This window comes from Rhinopithecus bieti, unplaced genomic scaffold (assembly GCF_001698545.2).
Source record: "Rhinopithecus bieti isolate Rb0 unplaced genomic scaffold, ASM169854v2 scaffold_25764, whole genome shotgun sequence".
Classification (NCBI taxonomy): domain Eukaryota; kingdom Metazoa; phylum Chordata; class Mammalia; order Primates; family Cercopithecidae; genus Rhinopithecus; species Rhinopithecus bieti.
In genome coordinates, this window is record NW_016811771.1 from 1023235 (window position 1) to 1041629 (window position 18395).

Consider the following 18395-nt stretch of genomic DNA (forward strand, 5'->3'; position numbering starts at 1 on the left):
TAGACGACACCCGGTGAGAAACGGGCCAGTAGCAGAAAAGAATGGAGCCTAAGAATAAACACAAATAAAAATCCACTGTCCAAGGCTCTTGAATCCAGTGATTTTCCATTCCTGTTAGGATTTTGATTTCTTTCCAGAAAGATCTCAGCAGAGGCCACCTGCCAGGGGAGAACAATATTCAACTTCTTATGCCAATTACCCTCTCATGTCTGTCTCTCTAGTAGTTAGGAGCCCCTCAGGTTTTTATGACCTCTGCTTATTAAAGAACCATTGCTGCCCTGAACCGCCAAGTTCCCATAGAACCCAGCGATTGAGGAGTGGTACCTAGGAGCATATCTGCAAAAGGCTAGCCTGTGTTTGTCCAGCATATGCTATCATGAGTGGTCACTGATTTGGTCTCATCAGCCTGCTAGAACTCTTTAGACTTCATGGTAGATGTTTGAAAGTCAATAAACTGGGTACAGATGCTTCCAAAGGGCATTGTTTTCTTTCATTGGTACCCATATCTAAAATATGGGTTTCATTGTCAAAAAATTGCTTTCATTGTCTGCATATGGCACAAAACATCAAAATAACATCACACCGTCTGCCTTTACTTACCTTGTTTATCACTTCTTGAATGTCTTCATAAGTCAGTCAAATGACTCTTATAAGAATTTTGATCCTCTTGTTTTAATAGAAGGTTAATGGAGCTTGTCATAGTCACTCCATATCCTCCTTTATCTAAAGCAGTGACTGTACCTTGGGATCACCTGGAGAACTTTAAAAAAAAATTCAGACACGTGGATTTTATCCCTGGAGATGAAGATTTGCTGTGAGGCACACAGTCTCAACACTAGGAATTTTACAAACTCTCCAAGTGATTCTAGTTTATAGTCAAGGTTAAAAACTACCAATTTAAAAGTTATGCCAGTTACAATATAGGAACAATGTTGATTATTTTGATAATTAACCATACTGCTCGATTTTTAGACATTCACACTGTATCATATAAAATAGGTGAATTTGAATTTCCTGTCTTGCTTTGAAATACAGTGCTTCATAATGCATCATGACTATGGAATAATCACAAATAAGAATATACAGTCATCCCTTAGTGTTGACGGGGGTTCAGTTCCAGAACCCCACTTCCTGCCATGAATACCAAAATTCACGGATGCTCAAGTCCTTTATAAAATAGTGTGTTACTTGCATGTAAGCTAGGTACATCCTCCTGTGTATTTTAATCTCTAGATTACTTAAGATACTTCACACAATGTAAATGCTGTGCAAATAGTTGCTAAACAGTATTGTTATTGTTTAAGGAATAATTACAAAAGAAAACAGTCTATAATGTTCAGTACAGATGCAACCATCCATTTTTTTACCCAAATATTTTCAATCCAGTTGAATCCATGGATATGGAACCCATGGATATGGAGATTCAACTGTATGTGATCCTAAATATAGATATAGATATTAAGAGATGAAGTAAAGAGTAGGAAATATGTCAATGCTAATCAAGGTTTATAACTGAATAGTAATTTACTCTGCTTTAGTTGTCTCATCTTTAAAATCAGACGGCTAAATCAGAATGTCTAAATACTTGGCAACCTCTTTCTCTGATCATGTGATCAGTAGCACTTTCTTTCTGAGGATACTGATTTCTTCATAGAACAAGATGGAACAGGCTATTGAAGCCCTCTGGAAATATATTAAAGCAGTATTGGCTGCTCATTGTGGCCATGTTTCCATGATCATAATGATCAGGTAGTGTATTTATTTTTCTCCTTTTCTCCTCAATCTTGTCCCTCCTGCCAGATTTGTTGCAGCACCTCATGCAGTAAGCCCAAAGATGCATTCTCTGGTCTATAACTCAATAGCTAAATCACATCTACTTTCTGTGCCTCTATCCAGTGGTCTCTGCCCGTGTCCTGCTATTTACATTGTTATCTGTTTGTTGAGACTAGCTGGGCAATGTCTATGGCTCTGTGGTCCTCTCAGGGTTGAGATTCTATCTGGAGGTGTGACTTCCCTTTTACAGACCCCTGAGGTAGTTCCTCACATGCCCCCTTCCCTGCTGGGAGGTTCCCCGTGCCCAGGACTGATGAAGTGGCTGCAGCACCTTGACCTTGCCTGGGCCCTCCAATCAGTGGCCCCAGCAAGTAGTTACTGGTCTTTCAGCAAAGAAAACTCTCACAACTTGGAATGAGCACAACTTGATCACAGAGCGGGAGCACCACACAGACTCTCTTTTTCAAGAGATCAGAACAATGGTCTGTAATTCAAAAAGGAACACTGTTGGTTTTTTCAAAATGAAGATGACCTGTGCCTTTCCTCATGTCATGTTAGTAAACTTGTAAAATAGTATAATGGTTACCCCTTACCTTCAGCACTTCATATATCTCTGTTGCCCAAGTTAAGATCACTGTGATATTCCTGTTATTCTTCCTCTTGTGTGTGTGGAACACTCTGAAGCTGTGTATATGCTGAGATAATTTATCGCTTTTATTCCTGGTGCATTGCAGTTGATCACCTTGAAGGCCTGCTGATCTCTTCTTAAGATTAGAGGTTTATTCTTTACAGAAAGATTCTTATTTCTACTCCATATACATTTATGCTAATCTACTCATTTGTTATTTGTTTCTATTATAATTATAGGTATATAACTGATTTGCTCTGTTTTTTAAAAAGTCACCAAGTTGCTTTTAGGCCATTTATTTCTTGTAATGGAAATGTTTTCTCCAAATATGCTTTTGTTCTTAAAATATGTAAACTAAATTTTTAATCCCAGTTTAAGGCACATTGCTTACATTTGTTAATCACACATTTTCTGTAATACTTATTGAAGGCTATTTTTTTAATCCTGAGAAACTTTTACATTTGATGCAAAACATTTTCTAATGTGTCTGAGACACAAAGTAGTAACGCTTTGGATTTCTCTTCTCTCCTTGTTTTCAGGGTGCTGGTTGCACAGCCCTGGTGGTAGCTGTAGTGGCAAGGAAGCTAGAACTTACCAAAGCAGAAAAACACGTGCACAATTTCATGATGGATACTCAGCTGACTAAAAGAGTAAGTCACTACCCATATATATTCAAAGAAAGAATATTATTGTGTTTTTTTCACTGTTAGGAAATATGGTTTTTATTTTGACATCTGAAGCGGAAATGATATGGTTTGAAAGTATAGGCACTCTTGGAATCAATTCCATTTTATCACATTTTGAGAATAGACTATTTCTAACTTTAGGTCAGTTAGGAAGTAATTGAGCAGTCTTGGTATTTGGATGAAGGCGAGTCACATAAATGTGAGGTATGCCTACTTCTTTAGATTTAAGTGTGGTATACAAGAAGAGACCAACTATTGGATTGAGTAGGAAGGAACATACTATTAATGTAAAATAGTAATTTGATGGGAAGGTGATTGAAAATGTTTTACTGAACTTCTAAGATCAAGTCACTGTTCTCAAGACAGGGTCGCAAAGACAAATAAGAAATCACCACTAACTTTTAGAAGCCCCAGGCAGGGCTAGAAACAGGCTCTTTTCTTGACTTACAGGCCATAGAAGAGATGTTAAAAATAGTATACCATCCAGTTGGGCAACCACTGTCCAATTATTAGCAGAAGAAAACAGTAATCACAGTGTTTAAGAGCACTGTCTGTGCCAGGAACTGCTCCAAGTGTGCCATGTGTATAAACTCACTTCATCCTCATAACAGCTTTATGAGGGAAGTGCTATTATTCTGGCCATTTTATAAATGTGGAAACTAAGACACAAAGGAGTTAGGTAACTTGCTCAAAGTCACCAGATCAAGGTAGAAAACTATGCAAGAAGAGAAAGGTTTTTATTAGACTCAATTTTTAGCCTTTCTTGATAGTCACTTGAGACAAATACCAAAGTCAAAATAACTAAAATTATTTTATAATAGAGTCATCTTGCTGTGTAATAACTGCCCAATGTGGAATGCAATCAGGCTGTTGCTGAAATAACAAAATACATTGTCAACTTGGTAACTTTACCCGTAAATGAATCAATAGATATTTCAAGCATAGTTCCAACTTTCAGTGGTTTCACTCACTCTTGATTTTGGTTGTATATTTAAGAGCAATCTTGTTTAATTTGGTTAATACGCCCTAATAGGCCACTCATTTTAATGCAAATATATATTTATAAAGATTATACTTAAGAAATGAAAACATGAATTGCAATTGACTGCTCATGCTAAGTCTTACCTATCAGACACTACTGTAATACTTCATTGCAGTTAGTAGGTCCACATTTATAGTAGACAATCAGAGCCTCCCAGGTTCAGAGGCTACATTTTCAGACTACAGTTACCACTTTGGAATGTCTTCTACTCTCCATGATTTACTCTCGTTTTCTTCAAACTCCTAAATTTGTTCTCAAAACTTGTGAACATCCCTGTATGAGAGTGTGCAGGGAAAAAGGTCAATGAGGAGCTACATAAAGGCCTGGGTTCCTTTTGCTTTTTAAAGATCTACTAGAGGTAAAAATACGTGCCTATGAAATTAGTCTACATCTAATCCATAAATTGGAGCAGCTGTTTTGTGTATTACATCATGTGTGTGTTTCGTCCTTTCAGGGCTCTATGCTGGCACAGTTTGTGTTTAAAAGTCACAAGTTTTATCATATTCAAAAGAACACTTGCATTAAGACCCTTGTTAATCCATATTATTTTACCATGAAGATTATGCATTTTCTCAGGAATTAAGTTAATGCTACACTTAAGATATTAGGCAGAAAAATACCTTAAAATGTCATGTCACCCATATGTTTGCCTGTAAATCTTAACAGAAAAAAAAAAAAAGTGACAGAATCACAAATAAGAAAGCCAAGTTAGCATGTTTGGGCAGACTTCTCCATGTTTCATAAGCAGATTTTAACTTCCTCTTAAGAAGGAAGCATATAGTTTCTCTAAATATTATGTTGGAATATTGATATTCCCTATCTTAATTATTAAAACATTTTAAGAGTTATTTTCTGACAAAGACTTTGAGTACAAGATGTACAGTATCACACTGCCATCCACCACCGTTGATAAAAAATATTTTGTGAAGTTCACTGAGCTCAACCAGTTTCATTTGGGAGACATTCCAGGTGGGTTTCATAGTGTAGTTACTGTGTTCCAGGGCCTCTCAACCTGGCACTCGTGACCTTTTGGCTGAATAATTCTTTTTTGTGTGGGGCTGTCCTGTGTGTTCTGGATGTTTATCACCATACTTGACTTCTATATATTAGATGCCTGTAGCACTGCCCCCAACTTGTGACAACCAAAAATCCCTCGAGACAAAATCACCTGGAGGAGAGAACCACCTTTTCATGTGCTGTTCCGCAAGGATTTGACATCTTAGAAAGGATAATCTCTCGTAAAAGATGTGGAGTCTACTGAATATATTGTAATTTCTTTTTTGGAATAACATATAAAAAATATACTGTATACTAAATATGGTTGGCAAGCTGTGTTAACTGTTGAGGATCAACAGCTAAAGTATCATATTCGAGTATTCCAAAGATTTTAAGCGTTTCCAGTACTGACCACTCAGCACATCAGGTGAAATCTCAGATGCTTCCTGCTTGGCAGAAAAATGCACTTGTGCTCTTGCTCATGGGTCCCCTAAAGTCCAGTCAGAGGCCCCTTTAGAGAACTATGGATCCAGAATCTAGATCTGTGGTTTTAGGTCATCTTCCTTCAGTTATTATGAATTTAAAAGCATCTTTCCAGGCCAGGCACGGTGGCTCACGCCTGTAATACCAGCACTTTGGGAGGCCAAGGCAGGCGGATCACAAGGTCAGGAGATCGAGACCATCCTGGCCAACACGGTGAAACCCCGTCTCTACTAAAATACAAAAAATTAGCCGGGCGAGGTGGCGGGCGCCTGTAGTCCCAGCTACTCAGGAGGCTGAGGCAGGAGAATGGTGTGAACCTGGGAAGCGGAGCTTGCAATAAACCGAGATTGCGCCACTGCACTCCAACCTGGGTGACAGAGCAAGACTCTGTCTCAAAAAAAAAAAAAGAAAAAAGCATCTTCCCAAACTGACCAAGTTTTCTGAGTTTTCTGATGATGCTACAGCTTTTTTGTTGTAAGTTTCTTGTTACTTTAAACTTCCTTTGGGAAGTATTGCCTGAAATTCTTTTAAACTTCCTTTTGGATAGTATTGCCTGAATTCTTTAAACTTCCCTTTGGATAGTATTGCCTGAATTGTCAGGTTATTACCTGTGTTGAAAGCTTTTCCATTAAGTACTGTTCTGGTTTCAAATTTTACATTTTATATAATACTTATCATGCTTTAATAATTCTGTTATTTCATTACTACTTTTTAAAAGTGGAACTACTTTGCAGTATTTCTTGAGACTGGAGTCTCTTATAGGTCTGAGAAAAATACTCTAGTAGACTTGCTGACAGATCCATTTTTATAGGCAAGATGTCACTAAAGATATAATAAAGCTATAAATGTTAAAATGACACTAGAAGAAAACAAATTGCTTTCTTATGATACCCATTCCTTTATTATATATACTCAACATGGTATATGCAAATAATAGCCATTTTACAGTCCTTTCATTATTTTATACAAAGCCATCAATGTAATGAGTATCATTTACTTGGAACTTGATTCCATTTGCTTATTTATGGAAATTCTAAATGGACTCATTTATAATTTAAACTTTTAAAATAATTCTAAAATGCTGAATGAATTCTAAAAACCATACCTAGTAACTTATTAGAGAAAAATACAACTATTCCCTGAAACACTATCTAGAAAGAAATCATTTTTTCTGCTGCTTAACAGGAATAATAGTCACAGATGTTCTGAAATCTGAATATGACCCTAAAGAAAAAAGCAATATGAATGCTAAACGATAGGCTGTCCTCCTAGGAAAAAATGTAACATTCCAAGTCCTCCAGTTTGTATCTTTAGTGAACTGAACAATTTCTATGAAAAATTATTCACCATATACAGATTTTCAGGGGAACAATTTTATATAAAAGTCGTTTCTCTGTATGACTACATTAACCAAGTAAAATACTGTATTTGAAAGCAGAACACTATTTATTGTACATCAGCACTGAGAAGATTGTTTTGTGTAATGCTGAAAATTTACATGACTTTCTGCAATTCAAAAATGGCCAACAGGTACATGTATCTAGAATAAACTAATGATTTTGAAGTGAAAACATAATACCATTATGTTATCTCCTAGTTTAATAAGACAGGTCCAGCTATTTAATAGATTTGCAGTTTATCACCTTATAGGGGCAATATATTTATCATGCTGTATCTTTTGGAAATATATTATTATTACTATTCATTCCATTCTGAGCAAACAGGAAATCTTGTAGTTTGATCCCCAGAATACCTTTTTGGAAAAGAAACTTGAAAACAAGCAATTCCAAAACCCAGACATAATTTTTAAAGTTGCTAGATACCCCACAAAGGATAATTATACATATTAATGTCCACTGTGGGTGTTGTTAATCTGTTAAGAATTCTCAATCAGATCCATAATAAGAACACTATTATGCAGTTATATAATTTTGTTTCCTGCATGTCTCTTAACAAGGGAACAGAAATTCTAAAGGATTTATTCTGTGTAGCTTTCACATTGTCCTTGGCTCATAGCCCAGGGGGTTAACACATGAAATGAATGAATCACTTGGCTATGTCCTGTTCCACAGCCACAACATTCACCCAGGCCTCATACACCTGACCTAAAGGAAAACTGGAGAGAGAGGGTGAAGCATGAACAAATCTATCCCTGCTGCTGCAAGGGCGGCTGAGAGCATATGGCGCCCTGGTGCATTCCCCTTGAATTGGCGAGGAGTGGAAGTGTTATGCTAAAAAAGCCTCTGAGAAAGCAGCAGAGGATAAAAACAACAACAAAGAAATGGAAGTTGAAAACGAAGATCCAAAATAGCCTTTTAAACAATGTTGTCATTACCTATATGCTATAGGTTTGAACAAAGCAAAGTTTTAATAAAAGAATGAATGAAAAGAATGAACAAAACCCCGAGAATATGGGATTGTGTAAAGAGATCAAACCTACAACTGATTGGGGTACCTGAAAGAGATGAGGAGTATGGGACCAAGTTGGAAAACATACTTCCGGGTATCATCCAGGAGAATTTCCTCAGCCTAGCAAGACAGGCCAACATTCAAATTCAGGAAATGCAGAGGATCCCCAGTAAGGTACTCCACAGGAAGGTTTACCCCAAGACACAAAATCATCAGATTCTCCAAGGTCAAAATGAAAGAAAAAAGATAAGGGAAGCCAGAGAGAAAGGCCAGATCACTTATGAAAAAAAAAAAACATCTGACTAACAGTAGACCCCTCAGCAGAGGTCCTACAAGCCAGAAGAGATTGGGGGCCCATATTCAACATTCTTAAGGAATTTCCAACCTAGAATTTCGTATCTGGCCAAAGTAAGCTTCATAAGTGAAGGAGAAATAAGATCCTTTTCAGACAAGCAAATGCTAAGGGAATTCATCACCACCAGGCCTGCCTTGCAAGAGCTCCTGAAGGAAGCACTAAATATGGAAAGGAAAAGCCGTTACCAGCCACTACAAAAACATACCGAAGTACACAGACCACTGACACTATGAAGCAACCAAATAAGTAAGTCTGCAAAGTAACCAGCTAGCATCATGATGGCAGGATCAAATTCACACAAAGCACTAGTAACCTTCAATGTAAATAGGCTAAATGCCCCAAATAAAAGACAGAGAATGGCAAGCTGCCCATCAGTATGCTGTCTTCAAGAGACTCTCTCAAATGCAGACACACACATTGGCTCAAAATAAAGGGATGGAGGACAATTTACCAACCAAATGGAAACTATAAGAAAAAAAGAAAAAAAACAGGGGTTGAAATCCTAGTTCCTGACAAAACAGACTTTAAACCAACAAAGATCAAAAAAGATGAAGAGCATTACATAATGGTAAAGGGTTCAATTCAACAAAAGAGCTAACTATTCTAAATATATATGTGCCCAAGTCAGGAACACCCAGATTCAAAAAGCAAGTACTTAGAGACCTACAAAGAGACATCGACTTCCACACAATAATAGTAGGAGACTTTAATACCTCACTGTCAGTGTTAGTCAGATAATTGAGATGGAAAATTAACAGAGATATTCAGGACCTGAACTCAGCTTTGGATCAAGTGGACCTGATAGCAACAGAATACACATTGTTCTCATCACTATGTGGCACTTACTGTAAAACCGATTACATAATCAGAAGTACAACACTCAGCAAATGCAAAAGAACTGAAATCATAACAAGCAGTTTTATACTATAATGCAATCAAATTAGAACACAAGATTAAGAATTTAACTCAAGGCCGGGCGCGGTGGCTCAAGCCTGTAATCCCAGCACTTTGGGAGGTCAAGACGGGTGGATCACGAGGTCAGGAGATCGAGACCATCCTGGCTAACACGGTGAAACCCCGTCTCTACTAAAAAATACAAAAAACTAGCCAGGCGAGGTGGCGGGTGCCTGTAGTCCTGGGAGGCTGAGGCAGGAGAATGGCGTAAACCTGGGAGGCGGAGCTTGCAGTGAGCTGAGATCTGGCCACTGAACTCCAGACTGGGCAACAGAGCGAGACTCCATCTCAAAAAAAAAAAAAAGAATTTAACTCAAAACCACACAACTCAAAACCAATGCAAATTGAGCAACCTTCTCCTGAATGACTCTTGGGTAAATAATGAAATTAAGGCAGAAATCAAGAAGTTCTTTGAAACTAATGAGAACAAAGAGACAACGTAGCAGAATCTCTGGGATGCAGCTAAAGCGGTGTTAAGAGGGAAATTTATAGCCCTCAATCTCCACACCAAAAAGCCAGAAAGATCTCGAGTTAACAACCTAACATCTCAACTAAAAGAACTGGAGAACCAAGAACAAACAAATCCCAAAGATAGCAGAAGACAAGAAATAACCAAGATCAGAGCTAAACTGAAGGAGACAGAGACACAAATAACCCTTCAAAAAGAAATCAACAAATCCAGGAGCTGGTTCTTTGAAAAAATTAAAATAGACCTCTAGATAGACAAAGAATAAAAGAGCGAAGAGTCAAACACTATCAGAAATGATAAGGAGATATCACCACTGACCCCACAGAAACACAGACAATCATCAGAGAATGCTATTAAACACCTCTGTGCATATAAACTAGAAAATCTAGAAGAAATGGATAAATTCCTGGACACCTATGCCCTCCCAAGACTGAACCAAGAAGAAATTGAATTCCTGAATAGACCAATAATGAGTTCTGAAATTGAGGCAGGAATAAATTGCCTACCAACCAAAAAAAAAAAAAAAAAAAAAAAAAAAAAAAGCCCAGGACCAGATGCATTTACAACTGAATTCTACCAGAGGTACAAAGAAGAGCTGGTGCCATTTCTACAGAAACTATCCCAAAAAATCACAAAGGAGGGAATGCTCCCTAACTGATTCTATGAGGCTAGCATCATCCTGATACCAAAACCTGGAAGAGATAAAACAAAAAGAGAAAACTTCCAGTCAATATCCTTGATGAACATTGATGAAAAAATCCTCAATAAAGTACTGGCAAACCAAATTCAGCAGCACATCAAAAGGCTTATCCACCATGATCAAGTTGGCTTCACCCCTAGGATCCAAGATTATTTCAACATATGCAAATCAATGAATGTGATTCATCACAGTAACATAACTAAACATAAAACCCACATAATTATCTCAATAGATGCAGAAAAGACCATCGAAAAAATTCAACATCCCTGCATGTTAAATGCTCTCAATAAACTAGGTATTGAAGGAACATACCTCAAAATAATAAGAGCCATCTATGACAAATCCACTGCCAGTATCATAATGGGCAAAAGCCAGAAGCATTCCCCTTGAAAACCAGCACAAGACAAGGATGCCCTCTCTCACCACTCCTATTCAACATAGTATGGGAAGTTCTGGCCAGGGTAATCAGGTAAGGGAAAGAAAGAAAGGGTATTCAAATAAGAAGACAGGAAGTCAAATTACCTTTGCAGATGACATGATCCTATATCTAGAAAACCCCATCATCTCAACCCGAAAACTTCTTAAGCTGATAAGCAACTTCAGCAAAGTCTCAGGATACAAAATCAGTGTGCAAAAATGACTAGCATTCCTATATACCACCAACAGGCAAGCAGAGAGCCAAATCATGAATGAACTGCCATTCACAATTGCTACAAAAAGAATAAAATATCTAGGAATACAGTTAACGAGGGAAGTGAAGGACCTCTTCAAGGAGAACTACAAACCAGTGCTCAAAGAAATCAGACGGGACACAAACAAATTGAGAAACATTCCATGCTCATAGATAAGAATCAATATCATGAAAATAGCCATACTGCCCAAAGTAATTAAATAGTTTCAATGTTATTCCCATTAAACTACCATTGCCATTCTTCACAGATTTAGAAAAAAACTATTTTTAAATTTACATGGAACCAAACAAGAGTTGGAATTGCCAAGACAATCCTAAGCAGAAAGAACAAAGCTGGAGGCATCATGCTACCCAACTTCAAACTATATTGTAGGGCTACAGTAACTAAAACACCATGGTAAACTGGTACAAAAACAGACACATAAACCAATGGAACAGAAATGAAGGCCACACACGTACAACCATCTGATCTTCCGCAAACCTGACAAAAACAAGCAATGCAGAAAGGAGTCCCTATTTAATAAATGATGCTGGGAGATCTGGCTGGCTATATGCAGAAAATTGATACTGGATCCCTTCTTTACAGCTTATACAAAAATTACCCAAGGTGCATTAAATACTTAAATGTAAAACGCAAAACTATAAAAACCGTAGGAGAAAATCTAGGCAGTACCATTCAGGACATAGTCACAGGCAAAGATTTTATGACAGAAATGCCAAAAGCAATTGCAACAGGCAAAAATTGACAAATGGGATCTAATTAAACTAAAGAGTTTCTGCACAGCGAAAGAAGCTATTGACAAAGTGAGCAGACAACCTACAGAATGGGAGAAAATTTTTGAAATCTATCCATCTGACAAAGGTCTAATACCCAAAGTCTACAATGCGCACTGCTGTGTTCAATTGCTGTTTTTCTGACCCATTGGTTTTTACCCAGGGTTCTTATCTGGTTTTCCACCTTCCTCACCAGGCAGGGATCTAGGCTTCTCCTCTATGCCTTGGACTGGTAAAATCAGAGAGAGAGCCTCTGTCAGGGCCCCTTGCCAATCTTCCAGGTATCTATAGTTGCTTAGAGGCCTGAGCCTCTCTCTTTCCTCACAGGGAAAGGCTATTCCAACCCCAGAGACTGCTGGCCAGTCACTTCCCACTCCGCTCTCTTTAAAAGCGAGGTCCTCAAATAACGACTATTCATGCTGCACCCATTTCCTTACCTTTGAAAGGACATGATCAGATGCAAAAAGCTTCTAAAGATGGCTCTCCCTGCTGTCTGAGGAATGGAAGTGTGAAGATGGATCGAAGAATTGACTTGAACTCCTTTTAGCTTCACTGTGGATGGTGATGGTGTTACTTATACGCATTGCTGGCACTTGGCTTCTGTGTTATCATTTTTCTGTTGGTCTGAGGATTCTCTCCATGTACAGAGTCTAATGGATAGCCAGAGGCAGTGCATTACAAACCAGTCACTCCTAAAAGAAGCTTTACTGTAAAAAGACCACTCATTTTCTTAAAATGAGTTCCAGCAATATAATTTTGCTCAGAAAGAAAACTTTTAGTTCCATGGAAAAGAATTCACTATCAGTTATCAAACCTGATGTTTTCTTTGCTAAAGTGAAAATATAAATACAAACTTGGGCCCACAGTTTAGTATAATTCTAAAGCTCATTCTTATTGTAAATCTAATGATTGAGGGAACTTTAATATTCATTATCTCTAACTTTCTGATGTTCAAGAAAACCGAAGTCCTACGATGTTAGCTAATCACTTCAACCTGACTTGGTTAGTACAAAGTCAAGTACTTAGAATCCAGCTATTGCCTTTCTTAAAAAGTTATCTTCCTCCACCTAGCACCCCAGTAACCTGTGACTCTCTTTGTGAAATATCCTTTATCCATCACTCAAAAGAATTAAATGGAGCGACTTCTTATAGTAAGTAATCCAAAAGCCCAAGTGAAAGCTGTGGGTCATCAGATCCCATCGTGTGAGCAAGGAAGAAGCCAGAATCTGCCCTTGCTGGCCCTTGATCAGCTCCCAGGATTTGTTGAAGACTTTCATCAAGAAAGCAAGTGATTGGATTAAGTATCCATGCCTTTCGTCAGCTACTGTAGGTCTCGGCAGTGTTACTGCAATGCTTTCACCCTTTTCATTTTTCCCATCCCTTTGAAATGCAGTGTACCTAAATTTCCAACAAAATCATAACACAGACTCTGTCAGTTAATTAAAGTGTGCTAACAAGCATACAGATTGCTCAGTCACTCTGGGAGGCTATCAGTTCTGGGTGTCCTTATACATTCAGCACTGGAAACATGCCTTTCCAGTAGTACTCAGCCAGAAATACCAAGCAGGTTTGCAAAGGACAGGATTAACCTTGGCCTCATGGCATTTCGTCTTTCTCCAGGGAAAGGAAGAACATGGAGACAACAATTGCAATACACAGTGGAGAACTCAACACCTCTTGATTAAAAAAAAAAAAGTTGAATAAAAAAGAAGTTTCCTGAAGGAGTAGGATAGAATTTACGGCAGAAAGAAAGTGATAGTATCTCTCTATTTCAATTTAAGTGTTGTTCCCAGGCAGATACAGGTACTTCTAAAAAGACATAGATTCAAGAAAAATAGTATTTTGAGTCATAGTTACTAAATGAAGCTACAGCTCACCATGATCCTTGGGATGAAGACTATGACGCCCAGCAAAGTTACAAAGGATTCTGCTCTGGAATTTATCAACTGCTTTGTTTGTTCTCTTAACAGGTAAAAAATGCAGCTGCCAATGTACTCAGGGAAACATGGCTAATTTACAAAAATACAAAGCTAGTAAAAAAGATAGATCATGCAAAAGTAAGAAAACATCAACGAAAATTCTTGCAAGCTATTCATCAGTAAGTATCGTTTTCATTTTATCCAGCTTTTGTGTCCTTGGCTTTCAATTTTGCACTGGGTTGTTCTTGTTTCATAAGGAAAGAAAAAAGAAAACATTGTCATGTTTGTTTCCAGAAGATGTTATATGGCAATTTAATCATTCCACAGTAAGATCCTGAGAATAACCTCAGTTCCTTTAATGGTTAAAAATCACTTACTAGTACTAGAATATTAATTAAAATGTCTTCTCAGTTTCTCTTTAGAATAACTTCTGCTAAGATGGTGTTTCTTAATTTAACCTATTTATTCAGATAGTTTGCTCTAGGATATTTTAGCTTTATTTTCTAAACATAGCTTCAAACATATATGAATGTAGTGCATATAACTGATTTAATACTTGAATTTTAAATTAGTTTTTAATCAGAAATTTGGCTGTGTTCATTTTAAATGTTCTAGTTTGTATAGACCTTTTACTCTCTTATCATTATTTTAACTTTATCCAAACCACTATTGTTGAAGTCCTTTGTGCTGTTCCATTGTTATATAATTAACATAGACTTTTAAAGTAACAATCTACATCTAGTACGATGCATTGATAATTTTAAAGCACAGGGTCTTTCTCCTCCAGGCTGGCAGCATCCTTACTGTAAGTATTATTCATGTGGGTATCGATTGTCATGCCATGCAGACTTGCTCTTAATACCATTTCTGTATGGAGAAGAGCAGATATGGTCACATTTGTGGCTTAGAACAGTGGCTTTCCTTATGAAGCCTACCAGGGTAATAATGGAAAGGTGGGTAGATACAAGATGCTTTGGCTATCCAATGAGATTTGTCTCTCAGACCCAACTAGTATAACAGACAAGAAAACTCAAAGGCTGAAATTTTTATTTTGCATGTTCAGGTAATTCATATGTAATATGGTACCACTAACATTTTGTAGGAAATTACTAAGCATTCATCTTCTACCCTAGAATACAAAACCTGTCCATTGAACTGCCCTGCTTAAATAGGTATCACTGAAAATGTAGACTATGTTATTATGGACAGATTCATACTTCCACAGAAATTAAAACTCAAGTAACCTGAGGTTTATAGTAGAGGCAGGCTCTGCACATATGGTAGAGTATCTGGCCTTCATTGCTACTCACTCATGCTCTTTCCCCAGCTTTACTAACACACTTTCCTACGATAGTGATGCTCTTTCCTCTGTAGCTCAGTGACTTGACACACCACTATGGTTTTCCTCCCTTTGTAAGGAAAACACAAGGCTGTAGTTTTCAAATAATACTCTTAAAATAAGGAAAAACACAGAAAAGGAACATTGTATTCCATCCGACTCACAAGAGGGAACTTGCTCTAGACCTCACAGTTACACTTATAACCCAGAGCCACCACCCAGGAGCTCTTGCCTAGACATCTTGATTCCTTGAAGTTTAGATTGAAGAGAATGAAAGCGCTTCCTGCCTCCCCAGCCAGAGATGCTGAGCTTTCGCCTCCGTGTTCCTCAACCTATTTTCCTGTCGAACAGGCATCTTCCTCAAGGGACTCACCTCGCACAACTCTCCTATTAGAGTGATCTTCCCCTGCTAAAACCGTACTACACAGTAACCCCAACATTCATACAGGAGGTCCACAGGCCATACCATGGCAAAATCATTTTTGTACCTTTAATATTTTGATATTAACCTATATTTAGTATGTTAAAAAGAAACCTTACCTTAGTGCATGTGAGAAGATATGTATGTCCAGGGCGGAAGGGTGTGAGATGACACAGCAGTAAGCAAGTGTGGTCGGTCTATGTGTTGAGCAGCCACACATCCCATTGCCTCCAGGATCTTATCTGGGTCCTTTCCTGTCAGTCTGACCTATCAAATGGAAAATTACATGTGATTTACCTTTAATAATTTTTCATATAACAACAAATCCAAAAAAATGCTGTGATAGTTTTTGTAATACGGTTCCGTAGCCATGTGCAGTGGGGATTCGTATTATAGCTTGTAATATAAGACTGTTCTGGACTATTATGTTCAGGATACATTCACATTCAAAAGCCTGGGGGAGAATGTAGGGGTTTTTACTGTAAAATGCTTTCAACTTTGCCATAGGTTATTACATTTTACGTTAAAATGTTATAAAAAAAAGTATTTGGGGAAGCTTAAAAACTGTCACTAAGCAAGTTGCAAATACGCCCTACAAGGCGTGTCAGCCCTTTCTTAAGGGTGGGTACTGTGGAGTTGCTTGCACGGGGTCTTTTAATATACTCTATTTGGACAGAGTGACAGAGGAAGCTACTTGTGATTTTTCTGCTTCTGTCAGACATTTCTTATTCTGTTTCTTCTGTAGCAATGTGTACTTCTAAAGCAGATAAGCTTCAGGCAACTCAGAAATGCTCTGAATTGCTTTATAAATTTATCTAGGGGTTACCGGGTTTCCGTTGAGGTGGGGGACATTTATACTTTGTAAAAGTGTGACTATGTTTATTCATACAAGCTTTGTTTGGCTAGATCATTCTCATCATGCATACTTACCTTTCAATTTAGCTTAGTACTGGAAGTCAGGGAGTGAAGTCATAGGGAAAGCACACAGGGCTCGATTCCTCAGGGCAAGGCTTCCATTGCCCACTGTGCAGATCCACCGAGACCCTCAGCCTTATCTGTCGGCACTGGGTACAATCAGACCTTGCTAGCTGAAGAAAAATGTTAAAATTCATTCGATAGATCACTCCTGGCCTCTCCTACTCTCTGATTTGTCCTGAGTGCTTTTTCAGCAGCTCTCTGCTTCTGCCAGTCCCTGCTGTCTCAACTCGGTTTCTCTTTTCCAAACTTCATAGCCTCTCTATCCTCTGTTGGATGCTGGACTGTCCAGGCCTGTGCCCTCTTTTCAGTAATTTTGTTTTTAGATTGTCACTTAGTGCCATGAAGTGTTCTCTTTCTCTTAACTTTTAACCCTTTTTCTGGTAGCAACCTTACCTTTAAAGTTTATCATTCTTTTATTTCAACTATGGACCAACATGAATTTGTTTCAGAGCCAAGAAATCCAATCTACTTGATTTGTATATCATGAGAGTTGGATTACCTGCCTTTCAGAAACCCCAGGCTTCTGAGTTGTCCTAATTTGGAAAAGATGTACCCCCCGACAAAAAACAATTATAATGCCTTTGCTTCAAATATTGTTCTTTTAACCATATCACATTCATATTAGGCAAAAATATTTCTTGTTTACTTGAACATCACGTATCAAGAGGCCATGATGACTTTATGCATGCTCTTCCTTCTGAACTCTTATTCAGGAGGAAGCTGGGTGCTTTCAGATGAGAAAGTATAGTAGCAGTGAAGAAGGATAATGGAATAGTGTTTCTCTTTGGCCAATATGTCAAAATCCTGCAGAACCATAACAGGATCTTCCAGCTAATGAATCGAGCCCCCTGTGCACAACTGAACACCACATTGTGTTATTTTGTTCCAGAATATTTTACAGTTTCTTTTCTTTTGTTTTGTCTTTTTATTTCAACAAAATGAAAATAGAGCTCGGAAGTAAGTTGTGTGAGCCGCTCCTTTCAACATTTGCAGAATTTTCTACTGGCTGCATGCACCCAGCAGATCCTTTATTTGTGAATTTTAGTAGTCTGATTGCTGCTATGGAAATGTGATCCAAAATCATGATATTTTCCTGTGATAAGTGAAGTTCACAAGGAAGAAATCAACATATGTTTCTTATTCTTCTTTTTTTGGGGGGAAAAAGTGTAATACACATCTGCATGTTACCTTTTATTCTGGCAGCTGCAGCTTAAGCAGGCTTTTTCTATCAGCTCTCCTACATTACAGGCAGTGTAAGAAACAAACAACAAGACAAGATGATTCCGGAATCTAAAGGAATTCCAATCGAATAGGGCTACTCTATGTCAGCTTTCCAGATTAGTAGAAAATAAAATGGGCAAAATTCTACTGTCAGACATAGTATAGTAATCCAAGAGAAGTAAATTCGGCCCCGTTGTTTACAAGATGAAGTACCCACTTAAGCTAAGAAACTGCCACTGGCTGTTCTAACCTGACTTGTAGAATTCAGGACTTTCTCTGTACTCATTACTTACTGGAGGCATCTGGTCCAGAGCCCAAACTTCCATCATTTCTGTGCCACCAATACTACAACTTAAATTTGAAAATGAAACTTTATACAAATTCCTTTATAGAAATTTTAATCCATTTTTATACAAATGGATTAAAAATATTACGAAGAAAGGTAAAGGTAATTGTCAATTGATAGTTGGAATACTGGTATTGAATTCTAGCCATAGGCTGTTGCCTGCAGAAAGCTCTGAGCTGAGATTCTGCTTTTTTTTTTTTTTTTTTTTTTT

General features: G+C 37.8%; 1 protein-coding gene and 1 long non-coding RNA gene across 11 annotated transcripts in view; one reads left to right on the plus strand and one right to left on the minus strand.

Moving 5' to 3' along the window:
• Positions 1–18395, plus strand: part of KCNN2 (potassium calcium-activated channel subfamily N member 2) — a 447618-nt gene that overhangs the window by 424036 nt on the left and 5187 nt on the right. For all 10 annotated transcript variants that reach the window (XM_017895039.1, XM_017895037.1, XM_017895038.1 and 7 more), the window contains 2 exons: positions 2941–3051; positions 13931–14058. In XM_017895039.1, the coding sequence (XP_017750528.1) occupies positions 2941–3051; positions 13931–14058 (239 nt within the window). The remainder of the gene's footprint in view (positions 1–2940; positions 3052–13930; positions 14059–18395) is intronic.
• On the minus strand, positions 487–17375 carry LOC108544089 (uncharacterized). Its single transcript, XR_001889734.1, has 4 exons — positions 16570–17375; positions 15759–15906; positions 12398–12610; positions 487–760 (listed from the first exon to the last, which is right to left on the minus strand). It is a non-coding gene; the product is annotated as an uncharacterized LOC108544089 (long non-coding RNA).